This window comes from Papio anubis, chromosome 11 (assembly GCF_008728515.1).
Source record: "Papio anubis isolate 15944 chromosome 11, Panubis1.0, whole genome shotgun sequence".
In the NCBI taxonomy this organism is placed as follows: domain Eukaryota; kingdom Metazoa; phylum Chordata; class Mammalia; order Primates; family Cercopithecidae; genus Papio; species Papio anubis.
In genome coordinates, this window is record NC_044986.1 from 7,269,591 (window position 1) to 7,289,897 (window position 20,307).

Consider the following 20,307-nt stretch of genomic DNA (forward strand, 5'->3'; position numbering starts at 1 on the left):
CCTTGAAATGTGTGATGATGTTGACACCCAGAGACCTTTTCCTTAAGAATCAACCAGCCCAGCAGCCAACGCTCCCCTCCTTCTTCCTCCTCTGAGGTGCCAAGTGCTGGCAGCCAGCTTGCGTGTTCCTCGGAGAGCCCTGATGTTGCATGACATTAAAGAGAGGCTGCTCTTGGTTGTCCCACCCACTTTATAGTGGAACAGTGAACCCCAGAGTGAGAATCTGATGATTTAATGAGCTCTCTCTACATTAGAAGCGACTTCCTTTGAAATCCTCACCCCTTTATGTGGGACTTTAAGATGCCCTTGTCTGCTCCAGCCCAGGAGAGCTGCTGAGAGCTGCCCCTCCCTTTCCCCGGGTGCATGTGCCATCAATGGCCCTCTCCTTCCAGCTGAAGCCTGCAGGGACGGCATGCAGGGACTCCAGCAACTCCTGTGATCTCCCGGAGTTCTGCACAGGGGCCAGCCCTCACTGCCCAGCCAATGTGTACCTGCACGACGGGCACCCGTGTCAGGGTGTGGACGGCTACTGCTACAATGGCATCTGCCAGACTCATGAGCAGCAGTGTGTCACGCTCTGGGGACCAGGTACGTGGCCGCCACAAGCTTGGCCTCAGGAGAGGCGCTGGCAGACCTGGGATTGGGGGCGTGTGCTCTGTTCTGGCGAGCCTCCGCTCCAGGCGGGCGCTGTCCACACAGCATCTGGTGTGTTCAGTCGGGAGTGATTGACTCCCAGGGAGGGGCTGGGGCCACACGGCATGGGGTGCGCAGAAATGGGCGCTGTCTGGAGCCTGGCCTTCAGAAGCTCAATGCAGTCCGACAGGAGATGCAGGATCAGCTACTGTGTGCCCCAGGGGACGGCAGGGATGAATCCGCCGTGACTCCTGCCCTCGGATAGCATAGCACGTAGTTGGACAGACAGACAGAACTTTCCCACCACCACTGAGATTTTAGTAATGCCCCTTTGTACTCAAAAGAGGACCCCAACCAAGTGAGGGGCCCAGAGCTCCACTTGAAGCATGAGTGTGTCGGTAATTGGAAGGCCTGGGAACAGCAATGAGTGGCTCTCGAATGGGAAAGTGAGTGGTTGAGTCAAACAGGAGGCCATCAGTTCACCATGTCACCAGTTCAGGCTGGGCACTTGGCACAGTTTGTCTCTTCTGACCCTCCAACAAGCCCCTGAGGTGGGGACTATGAAGTTTTACAGAAGATGATGCTCAAACTCTGAGACCAAATGTCAGTTTCCCCAGGTCTCCAGGCTAGGATTTGAACCTGGGTCACTGTGACCCAATGCCCATGTGATATTCCCACAATGCACAGTCACCCCGAAGAGGGAGGTCTTGCTCTAAAGCTCTACCAAAGCTCCAAAATGAAGCAGAAGCTCAGATGCAAAAGGGGGAAGAATTCATCCCCTGCGTCTCTCTCCTCCATGCCCCACCTTCTGGGGTCAGATCCAAGGCCTCATTGGGCAGCCCTGGACTCCAAGGCCCTGTCACCCCAGAACCATTTGAGATTCAATGCCTGTGTCCAGCTCCCAGGAGTCCAACCATGAAATCCACAAATACAAGCCCCACCCTGTCCTGCAGTTCTCTTTCCCTTATTGTAACGTGGCTGAGTGCTTTGTCACTCCCTCCTCCCGCTGGCTGCAGAAATGACCTCAGCCATGGCCAGAGACCCCAGCTCTGGCAAGACCGCTGTGGTCGGCCAGGCCCAGGCTGAAAGCCAAGCAGAATCAGGCAGGATCTCTAGGGAGAGGGAAACCTGATGGGACCTTTGTCAGACTTTTGTTGTGAGGCTTTGGTGTTAGGAGTGATGAGGGAAGTAAAGTGGAACAGAAAATGACAACTAAACCTTGAAGCTTGGGTTTTCAATGGAATGTGAAAGCCACGACCAGGCATAGAAAACAAGATGGATGTCCCCTGGAGCTGGGTACTGCTGGGAGGCCCAGGTCCCCTGCCAACCAGCAATGCCCTCTGTACTTGGAGCTTTCTAAGGCAGAAGAAAGGGCAACCTGGTAGCAAGGATGGATGAGCAGAGGCCTCTGTAGCTTGGCCTCTGAGGAGTTGTTCCAACACTCCTCAGCACTCAAGGATGCCTGCGGGCAGGTGGGATGGGGGGGCCTGCAGTTCCTGGACCCTTAGCGCTTCATCCTTGGACCCTGAGCAGCCCTCAGTCCTGGCATCATTGCCTGCTGGGCCTTGGGGCCCCCTAGGCAAAGCAGGGGGCAGGAGCAGTAGGGGACACCCTGTTGCAATGACAAGAACTAAGCCAGGACTCGCTATACACATTGAATGGTGTTTCAGCTTGACATGGTTTAGTGACTTCAGGCACCATTTAGCCAAGTGAGGTCACTTTGGGACTGCGGCTACTGCTGCAGGCCAGATCTTCATGGCTTCATGCATCCCTAGTGCCATCCCCTTCCCAGCCTTTCTCCAGAATCAGCAGTCTCCTTTTCTTGAGTTACAAGGGCCGTGATGAAGTTCCTTTCCAAAAAGCATTTTGTGGCCAGAGCACACACAGCACTTGGAGCTTTGGGAGTGAAATATGTTCCTTAATGCCCTGCCATTTTCGAACAGCTGGCCCCGTTTCCAGAGTGAGGTCAGATGGAACTCGACAGTGCTGTCTGAGCCACCCCCAGTGTGTGACTCAGCTGGCTGTGTGCCTCTGATTCATGGTGACCGAGGCTGGTATTTATTATCTCATCAAACTAGTCCTTCTGCAGCTGCCTGACCAGAGAGAGAACCAGACAGGCAGACAGACTGACAACCTGACCCACAGACTGGTCAGCTGCCTGACCAGAGAGAGAACCAGACAGGCAGGCACACTGACAACCTGACCCACAGACTGAGCTTTTCAAAAGCAAGAGCAATAGGAAGTCACCTGCATGGGCTCTCATCAACCCTACAATGGAGGGGAAGGCTGGAGGTCTGAGTACCCGGGTAGCCACATCCTCTTCCTAAGGAGGGGGCTTCCCTGGGAACTCCTGGCTTAGCTCTGCTCTCTCCCATCCACTCTCCCTGGTAACTAGGAGGCCTTTGCTGGGGTGGTGGTGGGTGTGGCCACTGCACACAGCATGGAACATCCATGGCGTCAGGACTATTGGTAACAAACGTGTTTTGGTGAAGAGGCTTTACCTTTGAGGAGATGGCTCAGTGTTCCTGGAAGCCATAACACAGAGACCAGGCTTGGGGAGCCACCTTGGACTTGTGACTTTCTGGGTTTTGGTCAGTCCTGCCCACCGCTTCTCAGTTCTTCAGATCATTATACAGACTTCGTCAGGAGAGCAGAGAGCAGGGAAAGCCCTTGATGCCAGGGAGCTCTTAGAATGGGCCTTTGACCACCTCCTTCGGGAGTGCAGTGTGCTCCTTCCTCCCCTTGTCAGTGTTTCCACCTGGTTTCCAGTTTACAGGCCCTGAGTGAGTTTCCCATGGCTGCTCTAACAAATTAGCACAAACTTAATGACTTACAAATGCTTCATCTTACAGTTCTAGAGGTCAGAAATCCTGAAATTAAGATAACTGGCAAGGCAGCATTACTTTGGGAGGCTCTGGGGAGCATCCGTTTCCTTGCCTTTCCCAACTTTTAGAGGCCACTTGCATTTCTTGGCTCATGGCCCCTTCCTCCATCTTCAAGGCCAACAGCACAGCATCTGCAAATCTCTGTCTCTCTCTGACTTCTGCTTCTATAGTCATATCCCTTTCTCTGACACTGACTCTCCTGCCTTCCTCTCATGAGGGCCCCTGTGATTCTATCAGGCTTACTCAGATTGTCCAGGGTGATCTTCCCACCTCAAGATCCTAAAAGTAATCACATCTTCGAAGTCCCTTTTGCCATGTCAGATAACATGTGCATAGGTTTTAGATAAGGATGTGGGCGTTTTGGGGGAGCCACAAGCATTGAACAGACCACTTACTAGCAAGGGACCTTCTGCAAATTGCTCAACCTTGTTGTGCCTCATCTGTAAAATGAGGATAGTGATCTACCTACCCCAAGGGTCTGTTGTCCTCTAACGTAGCCTGTGATCTATTCCATGTAATATATGTGGTTCTATGCTAGATGCAGAGCTCCTAGTAAATCTAAACTCTATAAATAAGACGAAGCTGCACTCCCAGGAAGCTTAGACTAGTGAGCAAGATACTCAAATCCTTGGGGTCTGTAAAACGGGCTATAAGAGGGTCATAGGCCAGATATGTTGGGGTGGAGGAAAGCAGCCAGCTCAGAGGCTTTGAAGACAAGGTTGCCGTGGAATCGTGGTTTGCCAGGGGTGGAAGAAGAGGGATATTTCCGGTATACAGAACAGCACAGCTCAGGGCACACAGGGACAGTGGGGCCAACCAGGGCAAGTTCCGGTAGTTCTGTATGTGTAGAGCTTGAGCTGTGACTTGGAGAGCAGAGATCCTCATCTGCCACACCATTCTCTCATTTGTCAAGTATTTGTTGACGTCCTGCTCTGTGTAAGATGCTGACTCAAGAGCCCCGACTCTGCCAGAGTGACACACTTCCCACAGTCCCTGCACACTCCTGCCTGGATCTGGAGGGGAGTGCGGATGTGAAGCCATCACAATATCCTCCCGGGAGGCATGGATCCCGGACAAACGCAGTCCTGGGAGCGGAGGTGACTTCCTCAGCCAGGCCCCTGGCCAGCCAGATATACCATTGAGAACATTTCAATGCTTTGTTACAGTGGTTGGTTTGAATTAGCTTTTCGTGATTCAGAAAGGAAAACTTATTGTCAAGTTTGCATTTGCAGTATTTCCCCACCCAGGAGCAAATGCTTCAGGATCTGGATCACGTATGCACTGGGGTCATCGTAGGCCTCCTGGGAAACGCAGTAACTCAGAGCTCCAGGAGCCCTTGAGTCCTTGAATCCTTGCCCCACCGGCCCTTGACATTTGCACCCTAGTGACCTGGCTGAATTGCTGAGTTGTCCAGAATTCTCCAGTTATATTCAGGATGTCCGTTACTCACCATCCAGATCTGGCGACCCGAACACTAACTGGATGAAGCCCTTCCTTCCAAATAACGATTCCCTTTTGAAATGGGCTTTTCTCAATCTGGCATTCTATTTCAATAAAATAATCCTGCTTCCAAATCTTTCTACAAATAAAGCAATAGAAAATTCAAAACACATGCCTGCAACTTCTAACTGGCAAAGGAATACACTTTGAGAATGCCTTTTGGGTTTTTTGTTCATTTATCTGTTGTTCTAATTGTTTTTGTTGTTGATAATGTACGTTCTCGTTGGCTAGGAGTATAATTTTTTTCTCACTGATTTTTGTCCCGCAAATCTTGTATCTCAAGACTTCCTATGTTGATTTCAAACACACAAATGTTATTCACAGTTCAAACTGTGTGGTTGGCGTTTAGCTCTCTTTGCCCGGTTTAGTCTTAGTATCTCCAAAGATTTTCTGTCAATATGACATGACCTTTACTCCTTCTGAAATATAGCTGGATATGTTTATTTAGGTAGCAAATTTACTTTTACCAATGTTGTTTGTCAGAACCACTAGCATGGTTACTGAAAATATTCCTTGGCAATTAATCTTAGAGATAACTACACATCTGTAGTCACAAACAATTGGCATCAGAGAATTCCTGAAATGTGTTAGCTTTTTCTATTTTATCACTCACCAGAATCTAATGTCGTTTGATTTCTGCAGTGTGAGCTGGCCAGAGCATTTTTATGGGCTGGTGAATACTCAGTGTTTATCTGCAAAGCTGGTTTACATGAGCTTGGTTTATTGTGACCCACTTGGGGCAGTGCATTTATGAATCACCTACAACTCCTGTGGCCACAGATGGGAAAAAAATTTTTTTTTTTGCCAGAAGTTGTATTGTTTAGAAGTCGGGAAAGTCTCCCTTTTGTCCTATCAAGCGAGAAAGAAATGATAAAATTTGTTCATTTGGACTTCATTTTCTAAAGAATACAAAGGTCCGTCTGAAGAAGAGAGATGGGAAGAACAATACAGTCTCAAGTTGTTTGTAAAAATGCCTTTGTCTGTGGATGTTAGTGGCAGGGGTCAGGGAAATCAGTGACAGAGGGAAGGAGGAGCTGATTTGACTGAACTGGAGAAGTATATTTGCATAATAGAGTCATTTTAAGTAAGATTAGATTGAGTAAATTGTGGGCTTAATTCAAGATGCCATCATTTCTCTTTCAAAAAAAAAAAAAAACATAATGACATTGGGAACTTCCAAACTACAATTACAAATATAAGTTATAGCACTCTGAAGATAAAACTGGTAATTAAAATCCATCACTTTCTACATAATTACAAAATACAGTATGGTGTCAAAATTCCCTCTGAAAGCCTAAATTTTATCTTTTGATAATGGCAAAATTTCTAAGTGTTCCATTATTCAGGACTCAAAGGCTCTAATTGATGTAATATGGTAGTGATAAGAACATCGTTGTCATTCTTTCTAAGAAATGTGAAATGTCTTGTCTTCACGAAGACAGACATTTTTTAAGGCAGCAACTTCGAACCGAATGTGTACCTTTATAACATCTTACAAGTGGATAGAAGTCATTTGCACTTTTTGAATTACTGACCATTCTGTCTCTAAGACAAATGCCAGATGGCAGCTAATGCACAGAAGCCACGGGAAGCACTCTGCGGGCCCCTCCTCCGCCATCCTGACTGGGATCAGCAGGTTCTGGACAGGCAGGGTGCGCAGAGAGTTGTCTGCGGGCTCCGTGCCTTTGAGCCTTTTGCCTTTAATGACGTTTTCTTTTAGTGCTGGAGCTGCATCTGCTCCCAAGGTTGGCACTCAGCCCCCTTCGGTTTCCCTGCTTATACGTTTTCTTCCTGAACTTTGAAGGAATAACAGTTTACCTTTCCAGGAAGTAAAACGTCTGTCTTTTTATGACCTTACATAAGATCCCACAGTAATACTTCATTTGATGTCAATGAATAAGTGGAAATCCAGAGTCATAGAAAAGATAACCAGCAGACAGTGTTCATTTGCCCAGGCTGCTGTGTTTGCAGAACCACCGTTGACTTCCTCCGGGAAGGGCACTGGAGACATGATGTGCTTTCCCCAAATGGCTTTTTACTCACTCGTTCTTGGAACACATCTGCTCTGCGCTGGCCCGAGGCACCATCCCTGCCCACAGGCAGGAGCCCTGGGCCTCCCAGGAGGCAAAAGCAGTGTGGTAAATAAAAGAGGAGGACAACCTTGGGAGGAGGGAAAGGAGGGCCAATCCTAGCCTCCATGGCAAAGCCGGGGGCAGAGGAGAGCCCTGAAGGACACAGGAGCCCTGGACCCTCATCCAGCTGACCCAGGCATCAAGTTCCAAGGAAGACGCTGACTCCTCTGGTTTTGGTCGTGTGCCCAGCATTGACCTGATCATATAACCTGTGGGATGGACCGCTCAGATTCAAGCTTATGTGCATACCTCTGCCACTGGATAGGAAAGTTAGCTCCAATAAACCATGTAAAATGGATTTCCCATAAGGAAAATGTTCTTGTTCCTAGAAGAAGGGATATGGGAGAGGTGTTCAACAAAATAATAAACAACCCTGCGTCTCCTACCCCAACAATCCATGTTCACAAAGTGCTGTTGCTGCTCCAAGCTCCCAAAACAACCTCTTACCACACAGGTAGATTCCACCCTGGAGGGGTGTGGCCAGTATGTGGTTCTGGAAGGAGTTGTGCTGAATCACTCTGACGACCACTAACTGGCAGCTCCCTGGCCCCAGGAAGTGGCCCAGAGCCCACGGTGCTACCATCCTACAATCTAACATCGGAGTTCGGGGCAGCAGGGGCATGTTGCAAACAGGACCAAGTTTTGGCCGCTGTGTCCTTAGAAGTTTGGTTCATTTTAAATCCCTCGGCCTTTAAACATCCGTGTTCCTCATGGGAGATTTCTCATTACAGCCTGGAGACTCCAGGGCAAGGCACCCTAGCCAACTGGGTAGGAGTAAGCATTGTAAACAGGGCTCTGCTCCATCTTCCTCCCACCTTCCTGCAACCCTCACCACCACTACCAAATTAAAGCAGCAGCAGTTTCAGAGGGCTGATAAAAGGACGCAAAAGATCACATCTGTTGGGGCTTCCCGTGAGTTATCATAGCCAGTTTTCTTCATCCTCCAGAGAAGAGAATGAACAAAGTAGATGACAGGGGTTGGAGTGTGCATTCAGACCTTTGATTCCATAGAGAAATGCATCTGTCCTATCATGTTTACATGGCTGACGAAATCATGGCCTGCCTCTCCTGCAAATGTGCGTTTTGTTTGCCATGTGGCAGTGAGCCGTATTATTGCTGTGCCCTGGGGACATCATGTCCTGGCCATATTTCAGCGGTAAAGCGTGACATGGCATCCCTCACTCCCTCATGTTTTGGGTGAAAGCTGAAATGAATGAAACTCTTAGAAGGTGAGCGTTACTGCCTTCCTGGAGGTAGAGACAGAACGTTAACCTTTAGAACCTCGCATCGTTCGAGCCACTGGATGAATTAATAGCAGAGTGGAGTCAGTTTTACTGGCCAAACTTCACTGAGATTTATTTCTTGAGGAACTACTTCCGCAGAGGTTTCCAAGTCATTCTACTCCAAATTTTTCATTTCTTTCCCTGATGAGTATAGATGCAACAAAAAGCATACAAATATCTGCTGCCTGCCTCCATCGTCCCAGTTTTAAAGGGAAATCTCACTGCGCATGCTTGGGTGCAGGGGGTAGGCTGTGACCCAGGTCATTTCAGCACCTGAGACATGAGCATGAGGTGGCTGGTGTCCTCACCTGTCAGGAGATTTTTTGGAAAAAGATTTGGTGGAGATGGAGTTGACACCACGAACGGTGGATTACAGGAGAATATGTTGGTGGTTCTGAAGAGGTAAAGGATGGCAGGGACAGGAGTCTGTGGCCAAGTAGGGGGTTTCTAAGAGGAAGGCTGTACAGGATCAAGGCTGGATCATGAGTTTTGGCTTTAAACCCATGAGCCAAACCCAACTTTGCCGTTTACATTGTGATCTTCGGCAACTTGCTAAAATGCTGAGGCTAAGTGAAAAATCTCTGAAATGGGGAGAATGTAGACCTTACGGGGTGGTTATAAGGATCGAAGATGATACTACGTGCTGTGTCCAGCACCATACTTTAATTACAAGTGGCCCACTGATGATCTAAAAGGTGTCGTTCAGTTAAAGTGTGTGTGTGTGTTAAGAGCAAACAGAGGAATGACAGGAAAATGATCTTTGTTCCTAGGGTTGAGTGGCATAAAGAGAAGTCGGACTCAAGGCTTTTGCCCAGGGTTGCCTGCTGCCTCTTTCAACATGGCACTGGGTGCTGACTCAGGAGGAGTCTGGAGGCCCAGCCCAGGGCAGGTCAGGAGGGTTCCCAGAACCAGCTGGGATTTGGGGGCCGCAGGGAACCGCACACATTGAAAGGAGTAAAGGGATGGGTGCAGAGAGGTTGAAATCCTTGTGCTCGATGATCGTTCTGATTTATATGCAAAAGATGTGCAAAAACTATTAGGGTTTCAGATGAGATTCCCTTTCCTTCTCATTTCCTGAGGCATCTGGTTAGCCCATAGTCTCTACTAGGTCCCCTTAATGTGTAAGGGCCTGGGGACCATGAAGTGTGAGGGAGATGGATATAAAGCCCCTACTGACGTGATCATGAATCATTACAGGTGTGGTAAGTGATGCGAGCAGGGGCTGGTACAAGGAGTTCTCTTCTCCCCACACACACCCCCAGCCCTAAAGTCCAGAAGCTACGCCTTCCCCACAGCCCAAGGTGGTCCTCATTATCATTTGGGTTTCCTAGGGGCCTGCCACATGCCAGGAGCTCTACACACTGACTCAGCTCTACAGCACCTTTGAGTCAGGTCCTTGTCCCCATTTTACAGATAAGGGGACAGAGCCTCGAGAGCTTGTACAACAAGGCCTTTTGGACATTGAATGCCAGATCAGCCCGAGTTCCAAGCCTTTGTTCTTCCCACTCTGAAGCGTGGTCACTGAGTTTATCAATCAGACAGGAGGGGGCATTCTAAAAAGCCTGAAGACTGAGAGGCATTCTACATTTTTCTTAGATCCCATACATGCCCAGCTATAAAACAAGGCTTCCCCCTGAAAGTACCCAGCAAAAAGAATCACTGACCACTGACCTGTCACTCTCTCAGCCACACCTTTTGGATATCACAGAGCAGGTGGGAAGGAGCTTTGGCACTCATCATCCTGCATCCACGCAGGTTCATCAAGGCTGCCTGACAAAATCAGGTTTAAAAAAAGCATCTATCACATGCTTAAATATTATTCTTCGGCTGTGACTTCATCCCATTTTGGTTATTCTGGTAAGAGAGCTTTTAAGGGTTCACTTTGATAAGCAATAGAGTGGGTGGTTTAGTTGTGGAGGTCATGAATATACACCCACTGGGCTAACAGAGAAAGTGCTCACTGTTGGAAGAATGGGTACTCGAACCTAGAAACAAGACTTCCAGTGATAACAGAAGAAAAAATATCAGCATCCTGAGAAAGCCGGAAGTGCAGGGAATGTGCCATGGAAAACAAGAAGACTGAGATCAGGCCGGGCATGGTGGCTCACGACTGTAATCCCAGCACTTTGGGAGGCTGAGGCAGGTGGATCACCCAAGGTCAGGAGTTCGAGACCACCTTGGCCAACATGGTGAAACCCCATCTCTACTAAAAATACAAAATATTAGTCGGCGTGGTGGCGGGCACCTGTAATTCCAGCTAAATGAGAGGCTGAGGCAGGAGAATCACTTGAACCCGGGAGGCAGAGGTTGCAGTGAGCTGAGATCGCACCATTGCACTCCATCCTGGGCAACAAGAGCGAAACTCTGTCTCTAAATAAATAAATAAAAATAAAAAGACTGAGACCAAAGGAAACGTAATCTCAGTAAAATTGTTCCACAGTGTGGGAGAGTTGTTATAAGACAAGCTAAATTAAAATGTGATTCTTTGTTTCTCATTATTGTTAATTGACAGCATATTAGAAGATGATGTTTGACTGTGTCATCTGTGTTTGTAACATTCACATATTCAAATTGGCCATAAGCCTTTCTGAGGGTTTGTCTTTGGGAGAATGGTGGCGCTCCTGAAATGCCAGGTGGCTCTCTGCTGGGGCGTGTACCATGCTTCTGCGTTACTGGTAAACAAGGCATTGCATCTTACACACACCTGGTTTTCTGAGCTGTGCCGCTCCACCAGCATTCGCGGCATTAAAATCATAAGCACACCCTGTATTCGTCTGTTCTCACACTGCTATAAATAAATAAATACCTGAGGCTGCGTAATTTATAAAGAAAAGAGGTTTAATTGGTTCTTGGTTCTGCAGGCTTTATAGGAAGCAGAGTGGCTTCTGCTTCTGGGGAGGCCTCAGAAAGCTTCCAATCATGGCAGAAGGTGAAGGGGAAGCAGGCACATCACACGCCAGAGTGGGAGCAAGAGAGAGAAGGAAAAGCGTTGGTCGTATAGTGGTGCGCATAGCTGCCTTCCGAGAGAGAAGGAAGAGGGAGGTGCCACACACTTTTAAACGACCAGATCTCAATGACTCACTCACTATCCCAAGAACAGCACCAAGGGGATGGCGCTAAACCATTCAGGAGAAACTGCTCCCATGATCCAGTCACCTCCTACCAGGCCCTACCTCCAACATTGGGAATTATAATTCTCCATGAGACTTGGTGGGGACACAGATCCAAACCACGTCACACTCTGACCCAGAAGGCTCAGTGTGTTTCGGCTTTGGATGCCCAAGTAGAGATCCAGTGTTTTCACTTCCAGAATGCTTTTATACTTGATTACACACTGTTTCCATGCCTTTGCTTGACTTCCTATCTTAACGATAGCCCTTTATCTGGTATTCGTGTATGAAGCTTCCCCTTTGCTTCGCCGGTACATTTGCAGTGTCTTCAGTCCCTGTTGATGTTGATCTCGCTCATCCTTTCTCTCTCCCCCTTCCTCTCTCTGTGTTTATCCTTCTGTACTCCTCAGTCCAACCTCATCTAACTCTCCTCCCAGGCTGCCGTTGAGCTATTTGTGAGCTCACATGTCTAAAACTGCTCAAAGTCTTTTTAGAGCTCCCTATAAGGAAAACAAATTTATCAACTGGCACATTTGAATTGCACCATGGTATATGTATTCTTTAAGTGGTCACAATTCCCAGGAAAGAAATTACTTTATAATAAAGGTAGCAGAAACTAGGACATCCGAATAGCATTGTGTGCGATGGCACAGTGATGTCAACTCCACCCACCCATTTCCTAGGAGCTAAGCAATCACTAGGAGCTGCTTGTATTTCCGAGTCCTGGTCTTATGAAGTAGGGAAAGAAGCAACAAAGCCATTTCCTGCCCCATTTTATTAGCGCTTCCATGAGCAGCTGCAGCACACCCCACAGCCACTGAACCTGCTGTTGCTTGGGCTGCAGGGCCAGGTCTTAATCTGCTCTCTACGCCTGAGATCCAGTGCAGGGTCCAGCACCTGTGAGGATGGAGCACAGGAGGGAACAGCACAGAAGCCCGGCTTCACCCTTAGATGATTCTGCAATACCTATGTGAATCTAAGCAATATATTTAACCTCTGATGTCCTCATTTTCTTGTCCATAAAATGGAATAATGAGACCTACCTTGTAGGATTAAATGGTAGGATTCGGCTCATGATGTCTTCTCTAAGAGGACTTCTCTGACCAGCCTGCCTTTAAAAGCAACAGTCCCCCGAACCCTCCTACTCTGTTTCTACCTTCATAGCATTCCCTAACACTGGACTTTAGAGGAACATAATCATTTGTTTTCTTTCTGTTTCTCCTTGCAATTTTCAAGTAAGCAGGAGGTTTGTCCAGTTTGGTCCCTGTTATACTAGCAATGTCTGGAAGATAGTAGGTGCTGAATAAATATGTGTGTCTGATTGAAGCCTGCAACATGATGGCTGGCTGGCTGGCTGGCTGGCTGGACGGGTGGATGGATGGATGAATGGATAGATGGGTAGATAAATGGATGATGGAAGAAAGTAGGAAGGGAAGGAAGGAGGAAAGAAGAGGGAAAGAAAGATGGATGGGAAGGAGATAGAGTTAGGCAAGTAACAAATACATAGGGTGTGTGCAAAAACACACAAACAACTGTTGCATTGTTACTATTCTAGATGCCAGTTTTTCCAAACTGCTTTGATCAATCAGATCCAAGTGCTTTGATCAAAAGTGCCGCCAAACAGGATGAAATTAAGTACAAAGTGCAGGTTCCACACTGAGGCTCGCCTTCCCCATCCTTCCCTGCTCCGACAGAGAGATGAAAGAGAAAAAGAGGGCAGAATGCGAACAAATCAGGTCCCTACTAGACAGGAGCTGAGTGTGTCAGTGGTGTCGTCCTACTGTGAGCTGAGTGTGTCGGTGGTGTCATCCTACTGTGAGCTGAGTGTGTCAGTGGTGTCGTCCTACTGTGAGCTGAGTATGTCGGTGGTGTCATCCTGCTGTGGGCAAGGCAGATGTGGATCAGGTGGAAGGAAAGGGAATGCGATGGGAGGAGCTAGGAACCTCATCTTTTTCCATGACAGAGAACTGTGTCCAGTCTGGGCTAGTGCCCCTGAAAAAGGAGGTTGCGGAAGTTTCTCTAACGTGATTTATAAAAGAAGGGGAAAAGGAGAGGTGTAAGGCTGGCTCATTGCAGAGGCTGAGCGCTGAGCACACTGCTCACTTCAAATGGTGCCAAGGTGGTGTGGCGTGTGTGTGTTTAATGAGATGATCATGTCTGCTAGTAGCTGATGAGGTATCAGGTGCAGGCTAAAGAAGGGGGATGTTTTCAGTAATAAGAACATCTTCTGTTCCCTGGGAGGAGGTATCTTAAATAAATCCGTTGTCACCTTGGAAGGCAAATAAAGTCTCCCCGGGGTAGGGAGCAGAGAAGGGCAGGAGGCAGAGTGGGGCTCTGGAGTGTCAGCGTCCTGGCCATCAGAAGCAACGTGAGATAAAGTGCCCAAACAGGACACCAATGAGAGAGAGAAAAAGGACCGCACCGCAGGGCATGGTTTGTTCTGAAGAATGTGACATGTTTTCTTGACTTGCTCAATAGTCTTCAACAGACATCACTATGCCCAGGAGTCCTCCAGAGCTTTGGCTACAAACCCTGATTCTATGTGCTGTCTTTCCACGGCTGGAAGATGTGCTAAAAATGGCCATTTCTGAGCTCTCTGGTCGCCATGACCCTCTCTGCTGGGACCCGTCATGCTGTACCTAGGGATTACCAGGGTTTGTGACTCCATGGCCTCTGAGAGAAATCTCTGCCTTGCAAATAAAATAGAAGGTATTAATAGAAGGTAGGACTTGCTCTTACAGGGAGCTTTGTGGGACTAAAATTATTGCAGAAGGTATCTTCGTTGCTCCTCTGGAGCCTGCCCTGGCTTGCATTTTCTCACCGGAATTGTGTGGGATGTTGTTAAAGAGGGCAAGCTTCCCCTTCTCTGCAGCCAGCCAGCCAGCCACCTCCTTTTTGCCCTGGATCGGATCTCATCCCACAGCCAGGCCTCATTTCCTGAGAGGCCACACATGCCATGAGCCCAGAGAGCAGACCTAAGGAAGAGTAAGCATTGAAACATATGCTTTGCCGTGTGCTGAGTCAAGAGAGGATGTGAGCTGTTGACACCCTTGGCTTCCCCTGGCCAGCTCCCACCATGAGTCAGGGCAGACACTGGGTATGATTGCTTCGAACATGTCTCCCCTTAACCATTTGAGAGGCCTAGAGCCATGCAAAAAAACAAAACAAAACGAACAAACAAAAACATTAAAAACACCTGCAGGAGATGAAAATGCAGTTCTGCTTCTGTTTCAGGTGCTAAACCTGCCCCTGGGATCTGCTTTGAGAGAGTCAATTCTGCAGGTGATCCTTATGGCAACTGTGGCAAAGTCTCAAAGAGTTCCTTTGCCAAATGCGAGATGAGGTATGGAATCCAGACATCCTGGCAAAGTCTTTGCTCTGACCTTCCCACATTGCATAGGGTTGGTTCCAAACGGTTTCTCTTTGGGAATTGTTTGTTCTTACCCTTCCAGAGATGCTAAATGTGGAAAAATCCAGTGTCAAGGAGGTGCCAGCCGGCCAGTCATTGGTACCAATGCTGTTTCCATAGAAACAAACATCCCCCTGCAGGAAGGGGGCCGGATTCTGTGCCGGGGGACCCACGTGTACTTGGGCGATGACATGCCGGACCCTGGGCTTGTGCTTGCAGGCACAAAGTGTGCAGATGGAAAAGTAAGGCCCAAATGTTTGCTTGGATCATAAATGTAAGTCTGGAACAGGGCCCACTGAAAAACGGCCTGTGCAAGAACTAGGTTACAGCGTTTGTTTGTTTTCTTAAATCTACTTCTTCTCAGATGCACCTAGAAGAAAAAGTCAATAAATCCTAGATCCTGGTCTGACTATTAAAATGCAGAATGGGGACAACAAAGCCTGTCTTCTTAGGCCTGGAGTGTTAATAAGTCATTTCTACACTCCAGGTGGCATGAGGACTTCTAGCCAGAAAATTACTTTGGAAAGAAATACAATCGCATATTCTATTGGTTTTGGATATGTGGCTTGGTTTTTAGCACAGAGTTCTTGGGGGCTTGTCCTCACCTGGACAGAAAGGGAAATCAGATGTATTTTTACAGACCCTGTAGAGAGAAGAATAGGAGAGGGAAAGCAGTGGGAAAAACTCAAAACCAGAAGGGAGTCCTTTCAGAGAACAGGGAGAAAGATACATGGAGATATTTTGAGGTTTAGAAATAAAGTGAAGCTTTTTTTTTTTTTTTTTGAAAAAAGAATTTGAAATTTTCATGCTCTGCCATACTGATTTTTTTTTCACCAAACTTTCTCATCAGACTAAATGACAGCAAGCTAATACAATGTTTTAGGAAAAGGATGAAACAACCCCCACATGCTTTTTAGACTCCATATTCAACAGGATCTTGAAATCACTCACTAACATGAGGTCACAGAGGGAAGAAAAGACAGAGGCAGAGACAGAATGCTGAGGACAAGTGTTGCCTCCACTCTCCTGTCTTTGCCCCCACACACCCTGAGCCACAAATGCTTTTTCCTTGAGAAACAGGATAGCATGTGAATCTTCTCATACATTCTGAATGTCTCCTTACCTACATTTGTTCGTATTCAAGCCTTGACATTAAAATGACATCTGATTTTTTTAGGCTCAAATCGTATTTTGTCTTTTAACTTTTAGATTTAGGGGTACATGTGCAGGTTTGTTATATAGGTAAACTTGTGTCATGGGGGCTTGTGGTACAGATTATTTCATCACCCAGATACTAAGCCTAGTAACCATTAGTTATTTTTCCTGATCATCTCCCTCATTCACCCTCTACTCTCTGATTAGGCCCAGTGTGTGGTATTCCCCTCTATGTGTCTATGTGTTCTCATCATTTAGCTCCTACTTATAAGTGAGAACATGTGGTAGTTGGTTTTCTGTTCCTGAATTAATTTGCTTAGGAAGATAGCCTCCAGCTCCATCCATGTTCCTGCAAAGGACATGATCTCATTCTTTTTTATGGCTGCATAGTATTCCATGGAGTATATGTACCATATTTTCTTTATCCATTCTATCATTGATGGACATTTAGGTTGAGTCCATGTCTTTGCTATTGTGAATAGTGCTGCAATGAACATATGAGTGCATGTGTCTTTATGATAGAATGATTTCTATTTCTTTGGGTATTACCCAGTAATGGGTTGGCTGGGTCAAATGGTAATTTCTGCTTTTAGGTCTCGGAGGAATCACTACACTGTTTTCCACAGTGGTTCAACTAATTTACACTCCGCCAGCAGTATATAAGTGTTCCTTTTTCTCCACAGCCTCGCCAGCATATGTTGTTTTTTTTCACTTTTTAATAACAGCCATCTGACTGACACCTTTTTTTTAAAACTGTAGCCTGAACAGCCAGGGCCGGGTGCATCTGGACATTCCAATTCCAAGGGCTCAATTTATCAAATTTGTTTTCCATGTTCAAGATGAAATGTGCTTTGATCTCAGAACCTTGGTTCTCTGATGGCTCAGGGATCAGCAGTGATTCTCATGAGGGTCCTGCTGTGTTCACTGTAATCCGGGACAGGTTCTTTTATCAGCTGGAATGTGACCATTCCCTTGGCCAGAATTCGTACCCACAGAGTGGGAATCCCCTCAGCGCTGCTTGGGCCAGCACTTCTCCCAAAGGGTATGCCTCTTGCCTTATATGACCTGTTGGGGTCGGATGGTGACCTCCTCCATAGGAAGGTTCTACTTGATTAAAAATTATTCTGCCATTTGAACATTAGATTCTTCTTCATTTGACTCCACTGATTTGTAAAATCTTATAGGAGATAAAGGGCTGCAACCCTTGAGTCTGGAGTATATTATGCACCTTTGAAATGAGGCTGAACTCTTTCAGCTGGCACAGCATCATTTAGCAAATGCTTGCCACTACAACAGCTTGATAAATTCAAGGAGCAGTCTGTTTTCCACTTTCCACTGCTGAGCCTCATTACTGATGGTTTCTGTCATTGATGATGTTACTTGTCAGTCAGTATCTGGAAAAAGTTCCCATATTTCAATCTCTCCCTTAAAACCACTCTTCAACCCTGGATTTTTGGAGTCTCTGTCTATGTGTATCCAGGCCCTAGGATAAGGAGTAATTTGTCTCGCCCTCTCCTACATTTTTTTTTTTTTTTCTTTTGGAGACGGAATCTCTCTCTGTCACCAGATTGGAGTGCAGTAGCACGATCTTGGCTCACTGCAACCTCCAGCTCCCCGGTTCAAGCGATTCTCCTGCCTCAGCCTCCTGAGAAGCTGGAATTACAGGCACCCACCACCACGCCCAGCTAATTTTTGTATTTTCAGTAGAGATGGTGTTTCACCATGTTTTCCAGGAGAGTCTCGATCTCCTGACCTCGTGAGCTGCCTGCCTCGGCCTCCCAAAGTGCTGGGATTACAGGCATGAGCCACCGTGCCCAGCCTCGCCCTCTCCTGTATCTTTTAATGGAAGAAAAAAATGCTGCAATACATAGATTTCATTACAAGCTCCAAACAAAACTCATAAGAAAATCAGTTATAATTGTAGGATCAACTGAAAGTTATATTAAAAGCCATAAAGTGCAAAATAATTTCATAGTGTTCACATTGAACTTAGTCTCAAAATGTGCTGAGTTTGGAGGAGTCAGCAATAAGATCCGTGCCTGAGTCCAGTGTAAAATGTATTGTTTTGCTACATCCGTATTAACTGAGACAAGGTTGGGTCTTCTCCAAGCTTTCTTTTGCTTGCTTTTTGTTTGAATACACGTATGTGTGTATGCTGGGGGCGGGGGAGGGGGGTTGGAGAAATACTAAGATATTTGCTGTGTTTTCCTCCTCCTACAGATCTGCCTGAATCGTCAATGTCAAAACATTAGTGTCTTTGGGGTTCATGAGTGTACAGTGCAGTGCCACGGCAGGGGGGTGAGTAGCCAGCCCATAACAAGTAATCATTCCTTTGTAAAAGGTTTCACAATCCATAGCATTTTTTAAATAGAGCAGTTAGTGCCTTTGCAATATTTTTTTCTAAAGACATTCATTTCCTTTGACCTTTTCATTGTGACTTTTATTTAACAAAGAAAATCAGATTGAGCCATAATTACCTTTTGAATTAACATTCTATGATTTTAAAAAAGATTTTTGTTGTTCAAAGTAATTTGCAAACCAGCCTTCCTTCATGAAGAGTTTCACATTAACATTTCAAACTGCGCTGTTCCTCTTCTACCAACATTCAGAACCAGTGTCTGAACTGAAATACTTCCAAAAGGAATTAAAACAAGGACAACAGATCATATTAAACACATGTTCTTGAAATCACACACAATGGGTTTCAACTAAAGGAGGCTGTTATTTTAGCTCAGAGAGCCTTTAGGGTAGAAGAGAACTCTAATTGCTTAAAACATAATTTATTTTTCTTGATGGGCTTAATTCTTTCCAATGGAATCATATTAGTCTTGATTAACCACACCAGAGGTTCATTTGTTTTCCTGAAACTTTTCTACAGAAATCAGGCTCCAAATTCTTTATTTTAAAACTTGTAGACACTTGCCAATGATTCTTACACAGAATTACGGGGTGCAGGGGGGAGGGGTTGTAAATTACCATTGTGCCGGAACCATAAAGACCACAGTGTCACCTCAGATGGGTGTGTTGACAGTAAGGTTAGCTAACTCCCAGTATAGAATGGAATCTTCTTATGTCTTCATTGCATCATAGATTATTTTCTGATGGCTGTTAAGAGATGATCAAGTCCAGTCCTATTATTTTACTGAAGAAGCCAAGCCCTCAGCTGGGGGGATGGTGTGCCCAAGGTAATATGGCTGGCAAGCCGCAAACTGGTTGAGGACCCTGGACCACTCCCTTTCCAATACCCCTGGGCCTCATTCACACATGGGAGAGGAGAGGTCCACATTTTCTGGGTAGGTGGAGCAGCTGGCCATGCCTTGCTGAAGGGTAGCTTGGCCACAGTCCCACCCTAACAAGAGCAGGCTCCTGGCAGCACCTTCACGTGGGTTTTAAAACAAGGCGCATGACCATGAGTTGCTGAGAGAAGCCATGAGGGGCAGGCATGAATCTCAGGCTAGTACGTCCGCAGCAGCATCTTTGAGGGAACAGGCAAGACATTTATATTTGGCATAGGCTCTGCCACATGCCAACTAATTCTACTCAATTTCTGCTTTATAGCAGTCTACTTTCTAACTTATTAAAGCCCATCCTGACAGTCGGCCTTCTTATCTGAAGCAATGGGGGTAGGTGGTTGATTCATCAAAACAAGTTGGTTGAGGCAGGGAAGCATTACATGGGAGATGTATACTCCACACATTTTATTTTGCCTTGAAATAAATATCTGGCAGCCATATTTTGACAGAGAGCTGAGGCTTTTAGGATTGATTTACTGAATGTCATTGTGCATTGACTTCCTGATATAAACCACCCAAAAATGCATCATCAACAACTTCTAGTTCGTTTCTTTAAGTGGAGGGGGACCTTAGACACTCAACAGCATCCAAGAACAGCCTCCTGCTTGTCCCCTGCTGCTCTTCCCAACCATTGTGCAGTTGTCTCACTCATTCCTAATTTTTCAGAAATTCTTTTAGTGATTTGTCTTTTTTAATCCAGTGTTCCCTAAGGATTCAACCTAATATTTTTTTTAACTTTTTTTTTTTCTTTATAAAGACAGGATTTCAGCCGGGCGCAGTGGCTCAAGCCTGTAATCCCAGCACTTTGGGAGGCTGAGACGGGCGGATCACGAGGTCAGGAGATCGAGACCATCCTGGCTAACACGGTGAAACCCCGTCTCTACTAAAAAAAAATACAAAAAACTAG

At 46.5% G+C, this 20,307-nt stretch overlaps 1 protein-coding gene across 3 annotated transcripts in view; it reads left to right on the forward strand.

The window, feature by feature from the left end:
- Nucleotides 1-20,307, forward strand: part of ADAM12 (ADAM metallopeptidase domain 12) — a 374,618-nt gene that overhangs the window by 319,788 nt on the left and 34,523 nt on the right. For all 3 annotated transcript variants that reach the window (XM_021944084.2, XM_031652575.1, XM_031652576.1), the window contains 4 exons: nt 393-588; nt 14,778-14,886; nt 14,996-15,194; nt 18,328-18,405. In XM_021944084.2, coding sequence (XP_021799776.2) covers nt 393-588; nt 14,778-14,886; nt 14,996-15,194; nt 18,328-18,405 — 582 coding nt within the window. The remainder of the gene's footprint in view (nt 1-392; nt 589-14,777; nt 14,887-14,995; nt 15,195-18,327; nt 18,406-20,307) is intronic.